The sequence below is a fragment of the Erigeron canadensis genome, chromosome 6, assembly GCF_010389155.1.
Source record: "Erigeron canadensis isolate Cc75 chromosome 6, C_canadensis_v1, whole genome shotgun sequence".
Classification (NCBI taxonomy): domain Eukaryota; kingdom Viridiplantae; phylum Streptophyta; class Magnoliopsida; order Asterales; family Asteraceae; genus Erigeron; species Erigeron canadensis.
In genome coordinates, this window is record NC_057766.1 from 7680412 (window position 1) to 7702258 (window position 21847).

The window sequence follows — 21847 nt, forward strand, 5'->3', positions numbered from 1 at the left end:
CTTGCTAAGTATTTTAAGGAAATACCACCTACTTTTGCTTGTGCCGCCGCATTAGACCCATGTATGAACGTTAACGGGGTGAGACTACTTATTGAAAAAATAAGTATTGGTTTGGATTTGTTTAAATGTTATTTTGCTAAACATGGTGGTAATGTTGGTTCAAGTTCGTCTTCATCATCTTATTTTACACCTCGAAGCTCAAACCCAATGACTAACTTTATGAATGAGTTGAGAAGTGATAACACTAAAAGGGCTAGGGGTGAAGGCGATGAGATTAGTGGGGAATATGGGAGATATACCCAAACCGATTTTTTGGTCACCATGGGAGGCGATGAGATGAATTCTTTTGATATATTGGCTTGGTGAAAAGTAAGGGAATCTCAATTTCCCATTCTAGCCACCATGGCCCGAGACTTGCTAAGTGCCCAAGCTGTAGCTTCGGAATCCGCTTTTTCTCTTAGTGGTAGGGTACTTACTATACGAAGAACAAGACTCACGCCGGCATCATTGGAGATGTGCATTTGCTTAAAAGATCACTTAGATGCGGCCGAACGTATACAAGACACTTCATCTCTTGAAGGTGAACTAGACATTGAGCAAGAACTAGACATGGTTGAGGTTGAAGAAGGTGTTGCAATATCACTTTTGGATGAAGAAATTGCTCTTGATGAAGCTTCACGTGAGGCTAGTTCCGAAGATGATGATCAACTCGTTGAAGTTTTGGGACTTGGTGATGATTAAAGACTTGAAGATGTTTAATGAAGACTTGAAGATGCATTGAAGATTAAAGATTAGTTGAAGATTTGAAGACTTTTATTAGCAAAGAGTCAAAAACGTTTATTTTTATTATTGAAGACTTTTAGATGTTTATTAAGTATTTGAAGACTTTTATTTATTAAGTGTTTGTTAATGAAGACTTTTATTATCAAGTATTATTAAGTATTTGAAGACTTTGAAGACTTGAAGAATGAAGACTAGTTGAAGACTTGGAAGACTTGAAGAAACAAAGTTGAAGAATTTATATTAGTGAAGACTTTTATTAATGAAGACGTTTAATTTTAATGTTTAATGTCGAACTCGTTTGAAGTTTGAACATCTTTTTATTGTGTGTTTGAAGACTTTTTATTAAGTATTTGAATGTGTACGAAAACTTTGATCTATAACAAAAAGTATGCATTTTTAAGCGAAAAAGAGGCTAATAATTCAATTACGGCAAAACCAAACCGGTTTCAAACCGGTTACGAACCCGAACCGGTGAGAACCCGACCCTAATCGGTTCCAAGTGGGTTGGGTTTCCTTCCTCACAAAACCGGATAGAACCCGAACCAGTTAGAGTCAAACCTGGTTACTGAATGTTTGACCAGAACCCGAATCGGGTTGAGACCCGAACCGGTTAGAACAGAACCCGATCTTTGTACACGACTACACTAGACCATTTAATGATGCATACTTGAGGATACTCTTAAAACTATAATATATATGATAATATTTTGAAATAGGGTGTTACATGTTCATGTCAACCCAACGCTTCTACAAAAGGAGGAGGATTCCCACAAGAGGAACTTGAGGGAATCTCATTCCTCTAAAAAAAACATAAAACTAGACTAGTGCCGCCTTTGCCTACATCATCAAATAATAGATACCAAATTATACATTTTGGTTTGCTCCTTTAGCAAACTATTACACAAGATTTCGTTCTTGTTCCAAGACATTGTAGAAGAAAAGGTAAACGTAGACATGAGTATCGAAAACTAACGATGCTGAAAATTAAGGTACTTTATGCCACACACAAAGATGATGAAAAAAAGAAGAATCCAACCGATATGTGCAATGGCCACCACGAAAAGAAAGTCATGCTGGAACCCAAACTTTTCCTTGATGAACCATTTCACAGTCATATTGAGAGATCCTGGCACCTCAAAAGGAAGGTCTTGCTGACCAACTTGGCTTGTCAAAAGACCATACATCGTCCAACTCAAAGGAGTTGCCCAGTAACACCATCTACTCCAAATTGGTATTTGCTGCAATACCCGAGTTACATTACAGCATGTAAATTGATGGTTAAACCCAAGCCAACTAGAGATGCTTAAGAGAAGCAATTTACAAACAATTGGTCTAATATGGTGTAGCTCTAACGGGTCAATTGAAGCATGATAAAAGACTTGACAGTAGATGAAAATTGGTTGGAACATCATCATGATCCGATATGTATTCAAATAAATAAAACCACATTATTAGTAAGAGTTCAGATTCTCTTTTAAAAATACGAGTATAGTTTGCCATTCATAGTTACATCCCGTACTTGTTATTTGCTCATACACACGAGTGATTTTTAAAAAAGGATAAAAAGTGTTAATCATTGGTCCCAACCGCACCATGTATGTTTTGACAAACATTTAAACACACCATGTGTTTATAGTTAAAGGGTTTTACCCTGGTAAGCTTAAGACACACCATGTTGACCCGAACCCATTGTCTAGATACCAAACCCACCCATTATGCCCCCTCTAAAAAATTTAAAAAGAGAATGGTACAAAAAAAAATCACATACCGGTCTAGGGATGATAAAACCTGAGAATAAGTTCCAAAGGCAAAGAAAGAAGTAGACTAGAACAGCAGAAATTTGGGGACTTGGTGTCAGCGAAATGGCCATCATGCCAAACATGGTAAAGTAGATGTTACTTGTGAACATATAAAAGTAGAACCACAAAACTTTTATTGTTTTCCACTCGAAACCGATCAGTGGGTATAAAAGGAAGACAGAGATAATTGTTTGAATTGCAATATAGATCGATTCTATGGACACCTGAAACAAATGAACTCTCTAATTAGTATATGTGCGTTTAAACCTGCAAATTGCAATATTTTGCATCCACTAAAACTATTAGAATGTAAATAAACTATCACAAGATAGTTATAAAAACACCCCAAATCAACAAAATTGGAACAACTCTTTATAAGTTACAGTTACCTATAAGTACAATCTCAACTTTAGACCTATTATTAATTTACAAAAAGGTAAGAAAAGACATCATCAAGTAAGCAATTTTACACAAAAGTCACCGCTAAACAAAACTTTTATTATAAATGCACTTCCACAGTTTGTTCAAAACCATTAATTCTTGTGAACGAGATCGTCCTTTTTGTAAGCATAGAAGCCCATGCACAATGGTTTGAAAAGGTGTAACTGAATAACGAGGTAACCAATTATGCTCGGAATGCTATTTTGGGTACCGAATTTCTTTTTACCAAAAGTTGCTGTTACATTTTTTGTTTTAAATGAAGCAAGGTAAGTTGCAGTGTTGTTTTAGCACCATATCAGTAACAAGTAACACATTTTCAAAGGTATCGTCATGCCATCCGCCTTTAACATTTAATCTTGTAACCAGTAAGAATTTATATTGAAAATTTGAAGTTTTAAGGTTTATATGGACATTTTTATAAGATTTACTATTTTGAAAAGTCATCAAGTACTGCAAAGATAAATATTAAAAACAAAAAATATAAAAAGATCATGACTCCCTTAGTTATGACTTACGAATACCACAATTTATCTTAGAGGAATAGTCAAATAGTTCCCGATAACCATGTGAATGGTCAAATTTTGTAATTTTTCATGAGAAGTCCGGGGGTACTACTCACGAGCCTACCATTTTATGTTTACCTGGGCAAGAGCATATGGTAAAGATGAATACATCCCTGCAGCCCTTTCACGGTAGAAAACTGTTCTTTCAACAGCAACAATAGGCTGCACAGCATTTTGATTGATTGCTCCAAGAAAGACAACAGCAGCATACAAGGCTCCAAATATATTTAGCAGATCTTGCTGTTTTCCCCTAAATGCATGAAAATATAGTTAAGTTGAAGCATAATGTAGGTCCGCTAACAGAAGGTTCTAAGCTAAGATGTTAATAAAAAATTGACCAGATGATCCAAAAGGAAATAAAGTAAATAGATAGTGTAGCACTTAAAGATATCTATCAAAATTAGTAGACAAGTGACGCCGAACTCAAGCGAATTGCAATTATATCTTGAAAAAAAAAGGTTAAAGATGGCACATTGATTAAACATGTAAAACCCTAATAATGTCTGTTGGCCCATTCAGATCATCTCGGGTTCGAATCAAACATGTCTAACGAACAAAACTCACACACACAAACTCACACTTTATATATATGAAGTCTATTGCGTTTTACAATGGACAGACACTTCTATTTACGGTTCCTATCAATCTACCGTTTTTTTTTTCATATTACCGAACCATTGTGACTCTTCATGAAAAGTCACAACTTTCCATAAATAACTTCCATTGTGACTTTTCCCAAAAGTCACGACCCTTCATAACTAACTTCCTAAAACCGAATATAACTACCATTCGGTTATTAACTTTAATCTTAACACATTAGGACGCTTAACTTTACAAACTCGACCCTAAATACCTAAATCACTAATTACATAATGACCCCTAAACATGGATTAATGAATTAATATCCAACAATGTCACTAAGTGTCTATTAATAGCTCACTATGCTAAGAATACATGTTTTTGGGATCCATAAATGAGGTTACAAGGTGCTCTATTTATAGTTATGGGTGTCAGCTGAAATGTAAATATCATGTTCTGATTAGCCAACACTAATTGGAAGGTGAAGTTAGGAAAGCCTGCAAAGTAAGAGTAAAGCCTGCAAAGTAAGAGTAAAGCCTGCAATATATAGTTTTTGACGGTGAGTTCAGTGTTCCCACAGAAACAAATCAATCTCATTGAACTTTTCCATCTTGACGCCATTGCTTCAATCACAATCTCTTACTATTGAACGTGAATACTATACAGCCGTGAGAATAATTAATACTTATTTTCTAATGGGGAGGACCTACTGTAGCAGGAATCACACAATATACTAAACTAGTTGGGCACTCGTTCTCATACCATTTGTTGAGGAAAGTGACACCAAATCAGAAAAGAACTCAAGTAACATTTGATGGGGGGGAAAAGCAACAAAACATGACATGGATTTTACATGAGAACCCCAATTTAGTATAAACTACAAGCAAATAAAAAGATTTATCCTACAAATAGGAGAATAAGATAACCAACTCTCTATAATCTCTTTGTATGCTAGGAAGATATGCTTTATGTAGGCATAACTAAGCTTATAAAGTCCTCTATTTGTAATCAAAAGTACCAATTAGTGAACACTTGGCAGGTGGTATTAAGCAGGCCCCCATAGTAATAGTAAAATCATACTAAGCATATTGTATTTACCATTCAAAGTTACCACCTGTTAACAATTTCATCCCAGTTCCTTATAAATGGGACGATTAGGGTTATGCTTAATCTCTAAGACTCTAACCAGTCATCATACTAAAAGATTATCTCAAATGAAAATTGATCAAATAGACAAAAACCTGCTGAAGTGTCTTTTTAACATTGAAATTTCTAAATCATGTTGCTTAAATGAGAAACTAGAAAATTTTTAACCATTTAAGTAATTACCAAACCCACCCCTTTAGCCACCATTACAAACCAGAGTCTTACATCTTTTCACCCTTGTTGAAGTAAATGCCACCAAATATAGCAGCAATGATGATGGAGGTGATAAATCGAGTGACATTATATTGTGGGTTCCTCCAATAAGACCAATGTTGTTTCCAAAAACAAGCTTTACATTGTACAAGAAATGGTTGGGCGTGCTCATCATGAAAGAAAAGGTCTTTGGAACCACTTGAAGGAGTACTAAGTTCTTTAACAACTTCTTGATTCTCCCTACAAATATTGTGCCAAAGAGTTGTAAGAAGATATAGTAGATATAACAAAATTTCTAAAACTATGTATATCACCTACTAAGGGGGTGTTTGGTATTGCGATTACAAAACAAAATCTGCGTTTTCTAAATAAATTATGCGTTTTCAAAACTGCGTTTTGAAAAAGCATGTAGGTACATGCTTCTCTAAAACTGCGTTTTTATAGCCAATAATCACTTTTTCATACAAACACTTTTTTAGATTATTTGCGTTTTACAAACGTAATAATCAAATAATCGCTTTATAACGCAATCCCAAACACCCTCTAACTGTGCAGATCAAATTTTGCATCCCATGGCATATTTATTTTAGCTAAAACTGCAAGTTGCCTAGAGGTAGCAAAATGGACGAGCTAGATGAAATGAGTAATGAGTTCGAGGCATAACATTTAACATTGTGTGAAAGATATGATTACAAAAGCTATATTATTGTGAAAGTGATCTATTTATCATACTCGAGCCATTTGGAGCTGGTCATGGTTTTGGATACACCTTGACTAATTGTGTTGTTTTTGTCCTCTTTTTTTTTTTTACTGTTGACTAATAGTGAAACATTTCTATCTAAGCCCATTTAAAAACTCCAAAATTTGAAAGCATAAAGAGAGAAACTTCTTATCAAATAGAAGGAAACAGCTATAACTTACTGATAAAGAGAGGAATTTAGATATATTTCAGCATAATCAATGTTAAGTTGATTCTCTGCAGCTGAAGAGGTCACCTCTAACACCCATGTGGCGGGATTATAACCATCCCCAATCTTTGGTACTCCTGTAATAGCCTATAACAACCATTAGGGATACTATCACTCTAAAACAGAGGTGGTATGTTCAACCCATTTACTTTTGAATGGAGGGTTATGTTCTATCTTCAACAGGTACATTAAATAATAATTATACTAAGAAGATACAGGTCAAATGGGTTAAAGTGACGGGAAGTGTATTTTTATTGCATACAACCTCGTGAATCATTCTTTTCAAAACTGTAATGTTTTTTAAAAAGTATGGATTTTGTAATTGTATTTGAGAAACTACTTATTAATAGCGAACATACAACCATTTGGACTAAAGTCAACTCACCCCGATCTGTCCATTTCAACCCACTACAAAAAATTTCCATTTGTACACAAATATATTTTGAACCAATACCCAACTCACTCATTTTGCCACCCTACTTTAAGCCTCTAAATAAGACTTAGAATTACCACTCACTTCAAAATACTCCACTAGCTTGTTTGAATATTGACCTAATAATCCAGCATAGATAACTTGTCCTCCCATCTTCATCAAAATCAACTGCAAGTACGGGGCGACAATTAGTGACAGATGGTGTCATCAGAAACATTAATAAAAAAATTTCGGGGCCCCGCACCTCATCAAAAGATTCAAATATGTCTATGCTTGGTTGGTGAATTGTGCATACAACTGTTCTTCCTGTGTCTACTGTGTTTCTTACAGTACGCATGACAATGGCAGCTGCTCTAGCATCAAGACCGGATGTCGGCTCATCCAAAAAGATGATGGATGGATTTGCTACCAATTCTACAGCTATTGTCAGCCTTTTTCGTTGTTCAATTGAGAGGCCATCTACTCCAGGAAGGCCCACTATAGCATCTCTTATAGATTTAAGCTCCATCAGTTCCATTAACTCATCTACATACATCTATATTTTTTTTAAAAAAAATGTTAACAAACGTTAAACACAATATATTCCAAATCATGCTCATTATCTCAGAAAAATTATAACTATTTTACTGGTAGGCATGTAGTAGTCACTAGTCAGTTGTCCGGGAAGTATAACAATTAAGGACTAAGGTTAAACTAGGTAGCGGCAGTATTTCTATTTCCATATATAGTATCTCTATATGAGGAAGATTTGCATATACTAGTTACCATAAGTTGCTATGAATGGTTAATTGAGTGGAAGTTTCATCAGGGAAGCAACTTCAGAACCAACTAAGAAAATACAAAGATTGTTTTCATCTTTTAACCGCTCGGCTCAAGGATCAATTCAAGGGACTAAATGTGAACGTATAAACAGTATATCCACTTATACTTTAGACATATATCACTGCCAGTAACAACTTTGTTACTAGTCTGGTAGAATCAAGGAGAGACACATGAGTAGCCTAACTTAGATACAATCTACTGATGGAAGTTTACTCTCCTCTTCCCGTAAATGGTCTCGTCTTTCGATTCGCAAAACTTAAATATCCCCTGAGTTATTGGTCAAACGCTGGATCACCAACATCGATCAATCTCATACATCAATGTGCAGCTCATGAGTTTGACTTGGAAAGAAAGTATGAATGTAGGGAGGGTGACTTTCCTTGGCGACTTAGAGGCGTAAGTCCTATTTCCTTTTTAAACATTAAGAAAAATATGAACTTCGAGTACTGATCTTCTACACCTCCCAATTACAATGACTGGAAGTAATTATCTATAGATATACAGAGTACTTTTTTTAATACTAGTGTGAGGCCACGGGTGAACTCATATTTTAGGAAAGAGGCAAGTCTGCTAGCAGTAATTAAGACAGTATATCAAAAAAAAATCTTCATTCAAGTTAATATATAGCAAGTGACACTGCTGAGGAATACCTTTTGTGTCCTTGTATTCACATCTGATGATAGACGAAGCCATGCAGAATACAGAAGAGATTCATAAACAGTGACATTTGGTGAATGAATATCATTCTGTTCACAATAACCACTGACACGCGCAAATGTTGCTTGGTTCTTAGGGTAGCCTGAAATGAAGATGTCTCCTTCGATGTAACCACCAGTTTTTCGTCCTGCTAACACATCCATCAAGGTTGTCTTTCCAGCACCACTCACGCCTACAAGTGCAGTCAGTATCCCAGGTCTAAAAGCACCACTAACATTCTTAAGCAATTGAAGACGACCACCGTCAACACCTCTTGCCTTCATTTCCTAGTGAAATCAGGAAGTTTTAAGGCAGAAGTATTAATTGTGACCCAGATTAATCAATATAAGGCCCGTCTAAAACTAAAAAGCTGCAGAAATTATTAATGGAAGAAGTGATCGGTCTAAGAGTTAACAATCATTCAACTTTTTCTTTAATTGGAATGCATCGACTTCTCAATAACATATTTACTTATAGAAGATATCATGTTGTTTGAATTAAATGTGGCCCTCTTTTGCAAATCAGGTATTAATAAACATTGGAAAGAAACCATATACTCACAGCAGGCATGTCAATGCTGTAGCTGACATGGTTGAAAGCAAGTGAAAGGGGTTGAAAAGGCAAAACCATTCCTCTTCTTTTCATAGGGTTATCATCACCAACGATTGAGCCAATTTTCCTTGTAGTGCTTTTTACAGTCATATCGGCACCTAAAGTCATCGGCATATCACAAAAATCTATTATATTTTCATCATTATGCAACATTCTATACAAGTGCTATTAATATGTTCTGAGTAAAGAATTTCTTCAAAGCATAGTTAGCCATATTGACAACTTTATTAGCAGCATGTTAGACGAGAATTCACAACTTTTGTGCTAAAAACTTTATGATATGGCAAAGGTAAAGGTCAAACCTTCAATGTCACTTTGATTAAGTTCACTGTTTGAATACTTGACATCACTTTCATCTCCAATAGCAGTTTTAGTGTCACCTAATGCTGAAATTGTTTTCCAGGTAAGGGGATCATTAACTACTAAGTCAATCTATAGGCAAGCTAAAAAGAGGAGCTTTTAGAGTTAGGTGACGTACGATTTAGGAAAGTTAAGGCAACAATAAATAATATATTGAAGAGAAATGAGAAGCCAATAAGTACTCCAATAGAAATGTAGAACCAGTAATCCTGAGTGAAGAAACTTCTTGATTTGAGAAGAGCTTCCCCAACGGTTGATGCATTGATTCGTGGGTCTCTGTTGGGCTGTCCTAAGAAAATAACAGGGATGGCAATGGGAACATGAATATGTAACAATGTAAAAAGTTAACAGAATTCATATTCTGACACATTTACTGAAACGGAATAATTCAATTATGAAGAGCACTTACAGCACTCCATCTTGAATCAAGAAACTCATTTATAACCAAGGCATTTTGTGCATACATCATAGGAGAAGCATAAAATCCCCATGACAACCATGGCTCCGTATCATCTGAAATCATGTCACAACAAAATTATATGGTCATCTCACAATCTGTCCCTTTTTTGTGTTCAGACTTGAAAATATTTTATCAGCAACCAGTCGCCAACAGAGAAAGTTATAAAGTAGATACATTAAAATAGATACCAAAAAACCTGAAAAAGCAAACTTACCTTTGGCCACTAAGAATCCTCCAAGGAGTAAAATCAACAACAATGTGAAGGCACCCAAGGTGTTTGCAAGAACGTCTGTTCTTGCAACAGCAGCAATCAACCGAAATAGGGCGAGAGCCATTTGATATATGGCAAAGAAGGTCAAAAACTGCTTCCAGAATCTGAAACATAACACTTTACTAGTTAATGAAAAGGAGTTGCACAATTAGTGGTTGTGTGGCAGAAGAAATAGTGATTGTTTTTCTAATTGTTTTTTGAACTTAAAAAACTTATTTTTCCTCTATTAACTGAAACAAAAAGATCCGAGAATAAAAATGTGAAACAAGAACCACCATAGGAAAACAGAGATATCCTTATTCAGTATATTATATGTAAGAATCACCCATATTTATCTAGTATGACATAACCAGAGTCTAAACAAAGCTGACTCATTATCTTACCTGCTGGCATCTGGCGAGTATCCTATAGTATAATATGTCAAAATCACCCATATTCCTGATTCCATGAAAGATAAGGGTATTTTCAGTACCCAAATGGGAAGAGCAAAAGCCCATGCAGGATATACCAACGAATCTCGATGTTTATAGAACACTGGGAGTCTCATAACCGTCAGCACAAGCTCAGCCATCCCATTAAACATTATGATAAGGAGAGCGAAGAAAAGCGACCCAAAAAACTTTACTCCATCTTCTAAATTTCCCACATGCATCTCAGTCCTAAAAAAGACTGCCATGCTTACCAACGACATGAACGTTAACTGGAATGTTTTGAATATGTAAAGCATAGAGTTGCGTTTTGTTAACAACCATTCCTTATGAAAGCATGCTTTCAAAAGCTCAAATTTAGATATTCCATACTTAGCTTTCACCAAGGCATCTGGGTGTGTTTTGGATTTATCATAAGGCGTACGAATATCCATATCAAGTTTCTCTCCAATATGGAAAGATTTGAAAGCCTGTGAAAATTCAGGGATTCCGATGTATGTGTAAGGTTGTTCGGTTTTAAGCCAGTATTGTTCTTGGTCTTTCCTTGAAGTTACCTCTTGAAGAAAGTCGGCAACCCCCTTTCTTTCTGGGCACTTGAAACCCATCGATCCAAAAAATTCAAGAACATTTTGACAAGGACCTTGATATACAATCTGACCTTCTGACATCAATATGACATCATCAAATAGTTTAAATGTTTCTGGGTCAGGTTGCAAAAGAGAGATGACCATGGTCAAATCCATTATGTGTACCATTTCTCTTAAGGATTTCATGATACGATAAGTAGTGGAACTGTCCAACCCATTTGATATTTCGTCCATGAAAAAAACTCTTGCAGGTCCGACTAACATCTCCCCTGTATTAGAATTGCAATCAAAATGTAGCTAATTATCACCTATATCTACCATCTCATATATGTAAATATATATGCATTAAATATATATGCATTGTAGGTGAAGCCTATTCATCAACTCGTGAAAACCATACCGGTAGTAAGACGTTTCTTTTCTCCACCAGAGATACCTCTTATCATTTGATCACCAACCATAGCATCAGCACATGTTTCCAAGCCAAGTATCTATAAATCATACTAGAATGTCAATCAATCACATGAATGAAATACATCTTTGATACCTACTAAATAACAAACCTTGAGGATATAACTGGTGATTAAATTAGTTTTTTGGCCTGGCACGGCTGTGGCCTTCATGAAAGCATTAATATCCGGATCTGGTTCGATTCCTGCTTCTTTCTCCCTCTTCAAAAGCTCGGTAAGCAGACGATATCGTGACCCAATACCTAAACACCTTGCAGAAAAATCTAATGTCTCTCTAACTGTCATCTCCCCAGCATGAAGATCATGTGGACTTATATAAGCACAAGTTCTTTGAGGAACAAACTCAAAGAATTGATGCCCACAATATGTAACATCTCCAGATACCTGTTTCGCGATACAAAAATACGTAGCGTTTGTAAGTATATACGCAGTTGTAATCAAGGGTATGCAATGATACTACCATCGTACTTTTAGATGATTGTGATGATCAAGTTTCCCTGCTAGTGCTAGCAACAATGTGGTTTTGCCTGCACCTGGTGGACCTAGAAGCAAAGTCAACCTGCATATTTTTACAACATTAACCGTCAACAACACCAACAATGTGACCAACTATAGAGTATGTTCATTGTATGTATTTAACTTCTATTATTTTTAACGTTAGACGTACCCGACCAATCAAAAACTTTCAAACTAACAACCTGACACCTGAAGTCGCACACTCGCAACATATATAGATGTCACATACAGGGCCGGACTTACTTAGAAAAGAGGGTATGCACTTGCACACCCTCCAAAGAAAAATAGTAAAATATCAATGTAAATTTTTCGGTTTTTTTAAAAAAAATTAGTGTAAATACAAATTGGTCACACTGTATACACGTATTAAAAAGGATATTACAAACTCTTATAAGATTTCCTAAATCCGCCACTAGTCAAATATACCCAGGTACATACAATGTTAAAAGTTTGAAAGTTAAACACCTACGATGAACACGATAACGATAGTTGAACATATACTTTAGACATTTGTGTATAGTTAAATATCCGATAAGGAAATCAAACCCGACATTTTTGGACCGGGTTTGAGTCCGGGTAAGCAGGTCCAAGGTTGGGTATATGGGGATGGTTTTAAATACAGTTTTAGATGAAACCCTCAAACTTGACCTGTATACCTGAAACCCTCCCCGAACCCATATACCTGACTTGTACATATTACATAACATAATAATTATCTCAATGGGTATTGAAAGTAAGAAATGCTAATTGGGCTACAAAAAAAAAAAAATACCTTGATGGTTTGAGAATACCGGAGATGGAGCGAAGTATATTGATATTTTTCTTTTTCCAAGCAACAACTCCAGCCAACGCGTCCTGAATGCATGATTTAGAAGAATTATTTCACGAGAACTTTTAAATTACGTGTTATATTAAATACGGAGGGTGTATGTATATACTACCTGGATGGAGTTAAAAGTGAAATTAAAGAGGGAAGGAAGAGGTCTATGACCAACATTAACATCTCCATCCACTGATAAATTCTCGTATCTCACTTCTATTTTTGGTGTTTCTATTCCAGCCCTGCATCAAACATCCATCTCCTTTTTTATTTAATTCAATCAATCAATTAAATCGATCTACTCCTTTTAACAATCGGAAATTTCATCTGTTTCTAGTAAACTATGCATTTCGTTTTCTATTAGTACTTTTTATATTGAACATTTTCTAGTAAAGTAATTAACCTTTTTTTCTAACTTTAACTTAAAAATTTATTGAACAAAATCAATTTAGAAACACATCTTATCTGTGCTAACATACACTAGTCATCTGTGCCTGTCAAAATTTGGCAAAGATTCATGTTTTTTTTTCCAGACATTCTATTGTACTCCTGATCATAAATATAGGTTTATAATTTGATTATGGTTCTAAAAGTTTTTAGACATAATGATTCGATTGAGATTGCAACTATAGAAAATGAGAGGCATCCCTCAAGTTGTTGATCGAGGGGTCAAAATTAAAATTTTTTATTTTTGAATTTTGTTCGTTGATTTTAATCCAAAATTAAAAAAAAAAAATTTAATATGACTGGTCATATACTTATGCTATAACCCAAGCTCGGCCCAACCCGTTAGGTATATGGTTCGGTCCACGGGCTTATATTTTATGAAATCTCGGGTTACAGGCCGGGCTGGGCTAACCCAGGGAAAAACCCAAGAACCAGGCGACCCAGTCAACATTGACATTAAATTGTTATAAGATTTATGAATACTCACATAAATATATAGATTATATATTATAATAATATTTTTACTAGTATATTTATATATTATATATGTATTTTAGTATTTTTAATAATGATAATAATATATATTGTTATTGGACTCATGTAGAGTCACGTAAATATATATTATATATTATAATTTGGAATTGTCATATAATTTCTTAATCTTGTTGTTGATAGTTAAAGCACAACCAAAATGAGAACTAAGATATTGTGTTGTAGTTAAAACATGATTACAATAACCCTACAAACAGTTAAAAAACGATGAAATATATTGTTGTTCTTCGGGTTACAGGTCGGCCCGCAAAAAAACCGAGCCCGCATGCTAACCCGGACTGGACTGACCCAATGAAACATGGGCCGGTTCTCGGTCTACATATTTTGTATTTTTTGGATCACAGGCCGGGTTGGGTTGAGGCTGGGTCTAGCCGGGTTGAACCCATGATCACCCTATTAGGAAGCTTGAGTAGAAAACAATGAGAAAAGAAAGAGTATAAAAAAAAAGTTTTTGTATTCTCTATGTATGAACACGACATGAGATATCGAGCAATGTAATTAATCCAAAGTTTTAAAATTATTATTTAGCAATGAGACTTATAAAACCGTATTTGTACAACTCAACTATAAATGCTAACCAGTAAAAAGCAAAATGTTCATTAAAGAACCGTAAAAATTAGCCAAATAACCTTTAAATATCGCTAATAATTGTAATAATCATTTTGTGTTGATATAGGTCGGTGTTAGGAAATTTTTGTTATGGATCACTTTCAGTCTTGGTTTCGCAAATGTACATGGAAGATGGAAAAATGTTGATGTATTAAACTAGATTATTGGGAAGATTTAATGTCACTGAAGTCATTAGTCAAAAATAAAATGGCTGAATAACTTTTTGTAACAATAAAAGTTGTGTCTGCTATTTGAGTTTATTAAACGTACACGTAGAATTCTTCGTGTGCAACAAAGCAACATGAATAACTTATTGATTTCACCATCGAAAATATCAGGGGCGGAGTTACTATGGGGTGGTAGGATAAGTCATTGATCATCAAAACATTGATTTTGAATTAAATCAATAAGAACCTTGAGTCTCTACTTTTATTTTTAGTAGAAAGAATGAAAAAGGGTTAATAAAAAGTTTTTTTTTGTTCGAATATGTACATGTGTAGTACATTAATAATGTAAGTGTTTGTGGAAATATGAGTATTACACCTGGTGTGGGGAACAAAATTTTTTTTAGAGTTCCTTTTCTATTCTCGAGCTAGCTACCATTTTTTTTACACGTTCGGATACAACTCTTATAAATATAACAAACAACTTTTAAAGTTGTCCTCTTGTAAAAACTTTTTTAGCTCCGTCTTTGGAAAATATGATGTGCGCTGCATGTTATAAAATAAATCACTCGGATGTTCAAAGTTTAAATCTCAGATGCAATAAGATATTATCTTCTTGTGGCTGCGGAAGTCATCGATGACAATTCCAAACATCTCGCATATCGAACATTTAGGTAAAAAAAAAATATCGTCGAAAAATATGATAGCTGATGAAAATACTTGTGTGGTAGCTTGGTTGATTATTTTCCCACAAAAAGAAAGTGTGTTAGTATAGGTGAGATTGATTATCTTACGGGTAGATGGACATTTTTATACCACTATATATGATATATAATAAAATCCATAAAATTTTTATAAAAAAAATCATTAGAAGGGTTTGGTTATTTCAAATTATTTAATTTAGAAAATCCCATCGGATAAATATTGAAAAGAAAAAATGAAGGTGGTGTTATCACACACCTAAATTAAGTGAAACATCCCTTACATTTTACAATAATTTTTAATGTTTAATATATATTGAATAAATAATTGACCCTTCATGTTTTCTATAAATTTAAAAATTAGTATGTAAGAAGGATTTCACCCCACTTCATGTTTTCTATAAATTTAAAAATTAATATGTAAGAAGGATCTCACCCCACTTGAGTATGTAAAAGTACCACTCTCATTTTCTCATATGATTAGATTAATGTAATGTTAGAAGATTGCTCAAGTTCGAAGCCTATATTAATATTTTGGTGATGTTAAGGGAGTTAGTGGTAAATTATCATGGGGATACATGGTTAGGCCTTTCCTTATAAGTACTCCGTCCTTAGGATTTCTTCACCGTCACGTTAGCATCACATCACTCAGGACTTCCCTCAGAACTTTTCCTGCCTATAAGACAAGCTTCTACCCCACATTAGTTCTCTCCTACCCCACATCAGTCCGCCCCTACCCCACATGCGTGTCGGCCTGCAAAGTCTTGGGGAGGACTCCCCCTTCAAAACGCAATGGGAGGACGCTCCCTGTCAATGGTGTCCTCCGTCCTTGGTCCTTGAGACACACACCCAGGACTCTTATAGGCACACGCCTTAAAATATTTGTTTCTAAATTACAAAGACTAATATTCTGAAAGATAATAGGAATACAATTTATATAGTACAAAATGAATTACATATTAATACATTTATAGGATTACGAGATGGGTACCCGCGTAATGCGGCCACGGTGGCGACAACAGGCGGTGATGGTAACGATGTGATTATTAATCTAAAAGTAATTGATGTAAATAGTAGTGTACTTATTTTATGGTTAAGGGATGTATCTGTTGTAAATAATTTTATTAAAAGTATTATAAAGATATCAGGTGGAAATATTTAAATTACCGAATGAAAGAGATATATAGTTTGAATAAATATGCTTGGAAAATATTTTTAGGACATACTGGATAGATTTAGTGTGAGTTAGAGATGTGTTGAAAATTAAGGGTATTTTGAGTATTTTAAAGGTAGAGAGTTGAAACAAAAAAAGGGTAGTTTGTTTTATAATAGAATATAGATAGATATAGATGACAATGTTAAAAAAATTAAGGGCAATTTCATATATGTCCCATTTTAAAGACATAATTTCATGTATGTCTAAAACATGCTTTAAAACATTATATTTATGCATTAAAAACTCACTTAAGATATATATGAAATTTTTTAAAAAATTATAATAACCCCTTTTTTTTTCAAACAGTCAAATTTTATTAATAAAAAATGCTAGGAGCTTCTAAACTTTTACAAGGAATAGATATTTAATTATTTACAAACTAAGAGTACCATTGTGAGTTTGTGACCACTGAATGTTCGGTGCATTCATTCTAGCTATTTAGATAGCCATAATACTTCCGTACTTTATATAAATGCATAATTTATCTTAAATCGGTTACAAAACCTCATTTATGATGGAAAAAACAAAATTTAACCTTTCTTATCCTGCCATCAATTGTAGTAATTAAAACAACCACTTTATGATGGAAACTTCTATTTATAGCGACACTTTTTTAGTGTATTGTCAGTTTTGTTCAAGATTAGTCTGCCAATCCATCACTTGCTATAGTAACAGCTGACATTTTATTTTTCCAATATTGCTAATTAAAAATAAAAATCCTATGCATTATAATTTTTAATGAATCTAGAGACTAGAGTCATATTGCGATGAGATTTTTATAAAATTGTTTGAAAATATTTTTTATTTTAAATTAAAATCAATAATCAAGATTTAAAAATCATATTTAAATTTTGACCCTTGATTTTATTTTAGGATCACCAACTTTACCAATAAAGTTATTATAAATAAATTTAGAGGGTTTTCCAAAATATTTAAAGTCATGTACCATTTTAATACTACATCAAGTATATGGATGTCATTTGGACTAGATTTTCGGTTTTTATACTCGATATATAACAAATAATACAAGATTTTATTACAAAGACACATATTTTCCTATCATGTAACCAAATTTTTATTTTTCTTTCTAAAAAGCTTTTTAATAAGTTTCTGGCAAAAAATTTAATCTTTAAAAATGGACTTTAAAATAATCATGTGGTGGCAATGGATTTTAGAATTTGTGTTGTTATTTTCCTTATTTAATACATATATTTTTTCAAATCCGTGAAAAAACAGCCTTAGGGGTTACTCTACTTATATTTTTTTCAATTCTGTTTTTATATCTACTTGTTTAAAGAGTAGTCTGTTTTTTTTTTTTGGGCCGGATCAACAATCTAGATCATCACTAGCAGTATATAGATATGTGTCACCACCATAGCCGGATACCATTTTAGTAATACTTCATGTCTTCATGTATATGGCGATGTCATTTGGATTGATTTTTCTGTTTTTATATTGGATAAAGAACAAATAATACAAGATTTTATTACAAAACACATACTTTCCTATCAAGTAAATTTTTAATTTTCTTTCCAAAATTTTTTTCACTAGGTTTATGTCGGAAAATTTCTTCTTAAGATAATGGACTTTAAAATAATCACATGGTAGCAATAAGAGGACTAAAATGTTTAAGCCGAAAACCTATAAAAAAACTTTCATGGTGAACCTATATAAAGTAACTGTTAAAAAATGGAAAATGAATTCTAATTTGGTTGGTAAAATGAAAAAGAATACGTTCTTTTGTTTGGTTTATATTATAGTTTGTGTCTCTCCAAGTCTCCATCATTTCTTAGGAATTGATAAGAAATATTTGGATTTGGATAGATTGGATAGTTATTAATACTACTAATTATCTTTACTACTATATAAAAATTATGCACCCCTTGTTGAAAAGTTAAAAAAAAAAGAGATACAAAACGACTATTATACCCATAATAAAATAATTTACACCATTAGTCTTTAATCTTCTAAAATATTTCAACTAGTCTTTTAAATCAATTACTTACACATCAATTACATTTACATCAATCTAGAACACCCGCCACCGCCACCAGCATCAATAGTCATTATCACCACATGTCCCCAACATCAACGACCGTCGTAACAATGACCGCCGCCAGCGGCGAAACTTGAACATCACTATAGGAGGGGTCAAATTTTTTCTAAATCTAATACATATATATATATATATATCTTCAATTTTGAGAGGGGTAAATACACATAAATTTTAATTTTCAGTATAAAATATTAATAACTGCTTATTATATCCCAAATATCTAGAGGGACCAGAACCCCTTTTGGTCTTACTGATGTTCCGCCACTGACCGCCGCATTGCGTGAGTACCGTGCTAGTTTATATTTAATATAATAAATAAATGACTTTTTTTATATAAAAAAATTCAATTTTTGAAAAACCAAAAATACCCCTCTCAATTATTACATTAATTTAAATATCTCCATCTAATAAACCTATATTATATTACCCTTAATGAAATAATATACAACATAAATCTCACAACTCCTAAAATAACTCATCGTCACTTCCACTGTCGCCCCCGCCACTGTCACCGTTGTCGAAACTACCGCCGCCATCTATCGCCATCACCTCTACCACCCGTCACCACCACCACCACCCCTACCACCGCCGTTATGTGCGAGAATAAATCTAGTATTAATAATATAGGTTTTACTAATAAATATTTTAAATAAATATTAGGTGTAATTAAAATATGGATTAATTTAAAACATAAAAAGACTAAAGATATATGGATAACAACTATTATTAATTAGGATAATTATAAATCGATTAGTGACATAAGTAATGTTCAGTTTGAACAAATATAAGTTTGGTTAGCTAATAAGTTATTGTCCTAAATTTGAAGGATAAAAATAAATAATAAAGTTTATAAAAATGATTATGTACATTAATTTTCTTACTAAGATAAAAGATCAAATTTATGAGTTAAGTTAAAAAGAGAGAAACGAAATTATATATACCTGTCTATTCTTTCCCTTAATCTCTTTAAAAACTTTTCATGATCATCATCTACACTCTCAAGAATTTTATCAAGCAAGTCCTCTTGCTGTTTCTTACTTTGGCTCAACTCGTCGTCTCCCATCGATCTCTTTCGTCAGTATTGAATCGTTCCCCAGCCCACGGCTGCCACCGTAACGAGGTGCGTGGTAGCTAGATTAGAATTAAATTAGTACGTATGATGACTTGTGAAATATATATGTTACATTTAGTTAATTGTATATGAAAGCTAGCAAAGACAAAGAGAGACGCACCAAACTATACTTCATTGAATTGATCATATATATACTACTCCTAATACATGGCATGCATGGCTAATCAATTAAATTAGGCAGTGAAAGGAACTAATTATTTAAGGGTCAAAATAGGGAATACAGAAATATATATACATATATGTTCCCATATAATTTTATATTTATTAAAGGTAAGAGGTCGGTTTAACTTGTGAAAAAGGAAATTGGACTCAATGGTCAATGAATAAGCAAGGAAAAACACAATTATTTTATACTCGTAGTTAAAAAAAAGCTTGGAGTATACTGACCACTTATCTTATAAACATGCTTTTTATATTAGATTGATACACTTTTTGAGTAATCGATCTACTATATGTTATGGGTTTCTTAAATAATACTTTATTTCTTGGACATCAAATTTCACTAAACTGAAGGTTAATTATCAACTAGTAGTTTAATTTTTTCACACTAACTTATTCAAATATATTTAGGTACGTATTGGAAAATTTATTTGTATGTATCTTTAATAAGATGCCATCTATCAAAGTTATAACTTGGAGCCTAATATATATATATACAGTTTATTAACACATCGATCAGCAAAATTATATATAATATACGAGTTATTATTACACCAATATAACTAGAAAAAATAACCGCGCTTCGCGTATCTAATTAATATATATGTAATAATGTATACGAAAGTTAATTTTTGACATAGAACAACTTCCAATGCTTAAGTATAAATTTGAGTATATCGTTGAATAATTCAATTGTAAAAATTTAAGTTAAGGATAGCATATAAAACCAAGTAAAATATCTCTTATAAAGTTTAGTTGTATTTAATTGTTAACTAGTTTTTTGTCTCCGGACGTTGCCCCGGGAGACATTACGTAAAATATACACGTGGAAAAAATTATATAAAATGAAATTTTTGTGCCAAAAGTTAAAACGTGAAAAGTTATGTGGTCAGAAGTTAAGAACATGAAACTTTGTTGGCTAAAGTTGAAAATTTTGAAGTTATGTGGTAAAAAGTTAAGAATATGAAAATTTGTTGACAAAAGGAAAATGTAAAATTTATGTGGTGAAAAGTATAGGAAAATGAAACTTTCGTGAAAAAGGTTACAAAACTGAAAGTTATGTGGCAAGAACACAAAGTTATATGGTAAAAAGTAAATAAAATAAAACTTTGGGGACTGAACTTCAAATACTTAAAGTTATGTGGTAAAAAGTTAAGAAAATAAAACATCGTTGACAAAAGTTAAAAATCCAAAAGTTATGTAGTAAAAAGTAAAGAAAATAAAACATTCGTGTTAGAAGTTAGAAAAGAAAAAGTATAAAATATGGCGTAAACTCAAAGTATGTGTAAAAACCAAATAAGATGAAGCTTTTGTGGCAAAAGTTAAAAAAACCAAAAATTATGTAATAAAAATTGTTGACAAAAGTTATATATAAAAAAAAAAGTTATGTGATAAAAAGTAAGAGAATAAAACTTTTCTGGCAAAAGTTGAAAAATTAGAAGTATAAAAAGTAAATAAAACAAAATTTTTGTGTCAAAAGTAGAAAAAACGAAAGTGATGTGGCAAAAAATAAAAGGATGAAAACTCTAGTAAATTTATGTAATAAAATTTAAAGCAAATGAAACTTTGTGACAAAAGTTAGAAAACAAAAGTTTAAAAAGTAAATAACATAAATTTCCTGTAAGAAGTAAAAGAGATAAAAGTTATGTGACAAAAAGTAAAAGTTTAAAAGTTTATGTAATAAAAAGTAAAAAGAATGAAGTTCTGTGGCAAAAATTAAAAAAACGAAAGTTTCGTGGCAAAAACCGCACCGAACCGAGAACCATTTGGGTGGAAATGTAGAGCCAAGGACCGGACCGGTGGCTTTGGTTCGGTCCATGCTCGGTTTACACTCGGTTTATGGG

General features: G+C 33.1%; 1 protein-coding gene across 1 annotated transcript; it reads right to left on the minus strand.

Annotated features, from left to right (window-relative positions):
- Nucleotides 1-1564: 1564 nt before the first annotated feature.
- Nucleotides 1565-19775, minus strand: LOC122604246 (ABC transporter G family member 39-like). The gene is made up of 20 exons (XM_043777137.1): nt 19654-19775; nt 13089-13209; nt 12920-13002; nt 12100-12190; nt 11725-12015; nt 11562-11652; nt 10530-11430; nt 10090-10250; nt 9825-9928; nt 9534-9699; nt 9358-9441; nt 9005-9153; nt 8398-8730; nt 7170-7460; nt 7010-7093; nt 6446-6579; nt 5537-5764; nt 3665-3836; nt 2552-2806; nt 1565-2021 (listed from the first exon to the last, which is right to left on the minus strand). The coding sequence occupies exons 1-20, from the start codon at nt 19773-19775 to the stop codon at nt 1752-1754; spliced, it is 4131 nt and encodes a 1376-aa protein (XP_043633072.1). The 3' UTR covers nt 1565-1751.
- Between the last annotated feature and the right edge of the window lie 2072 nt (nt 19776-21847).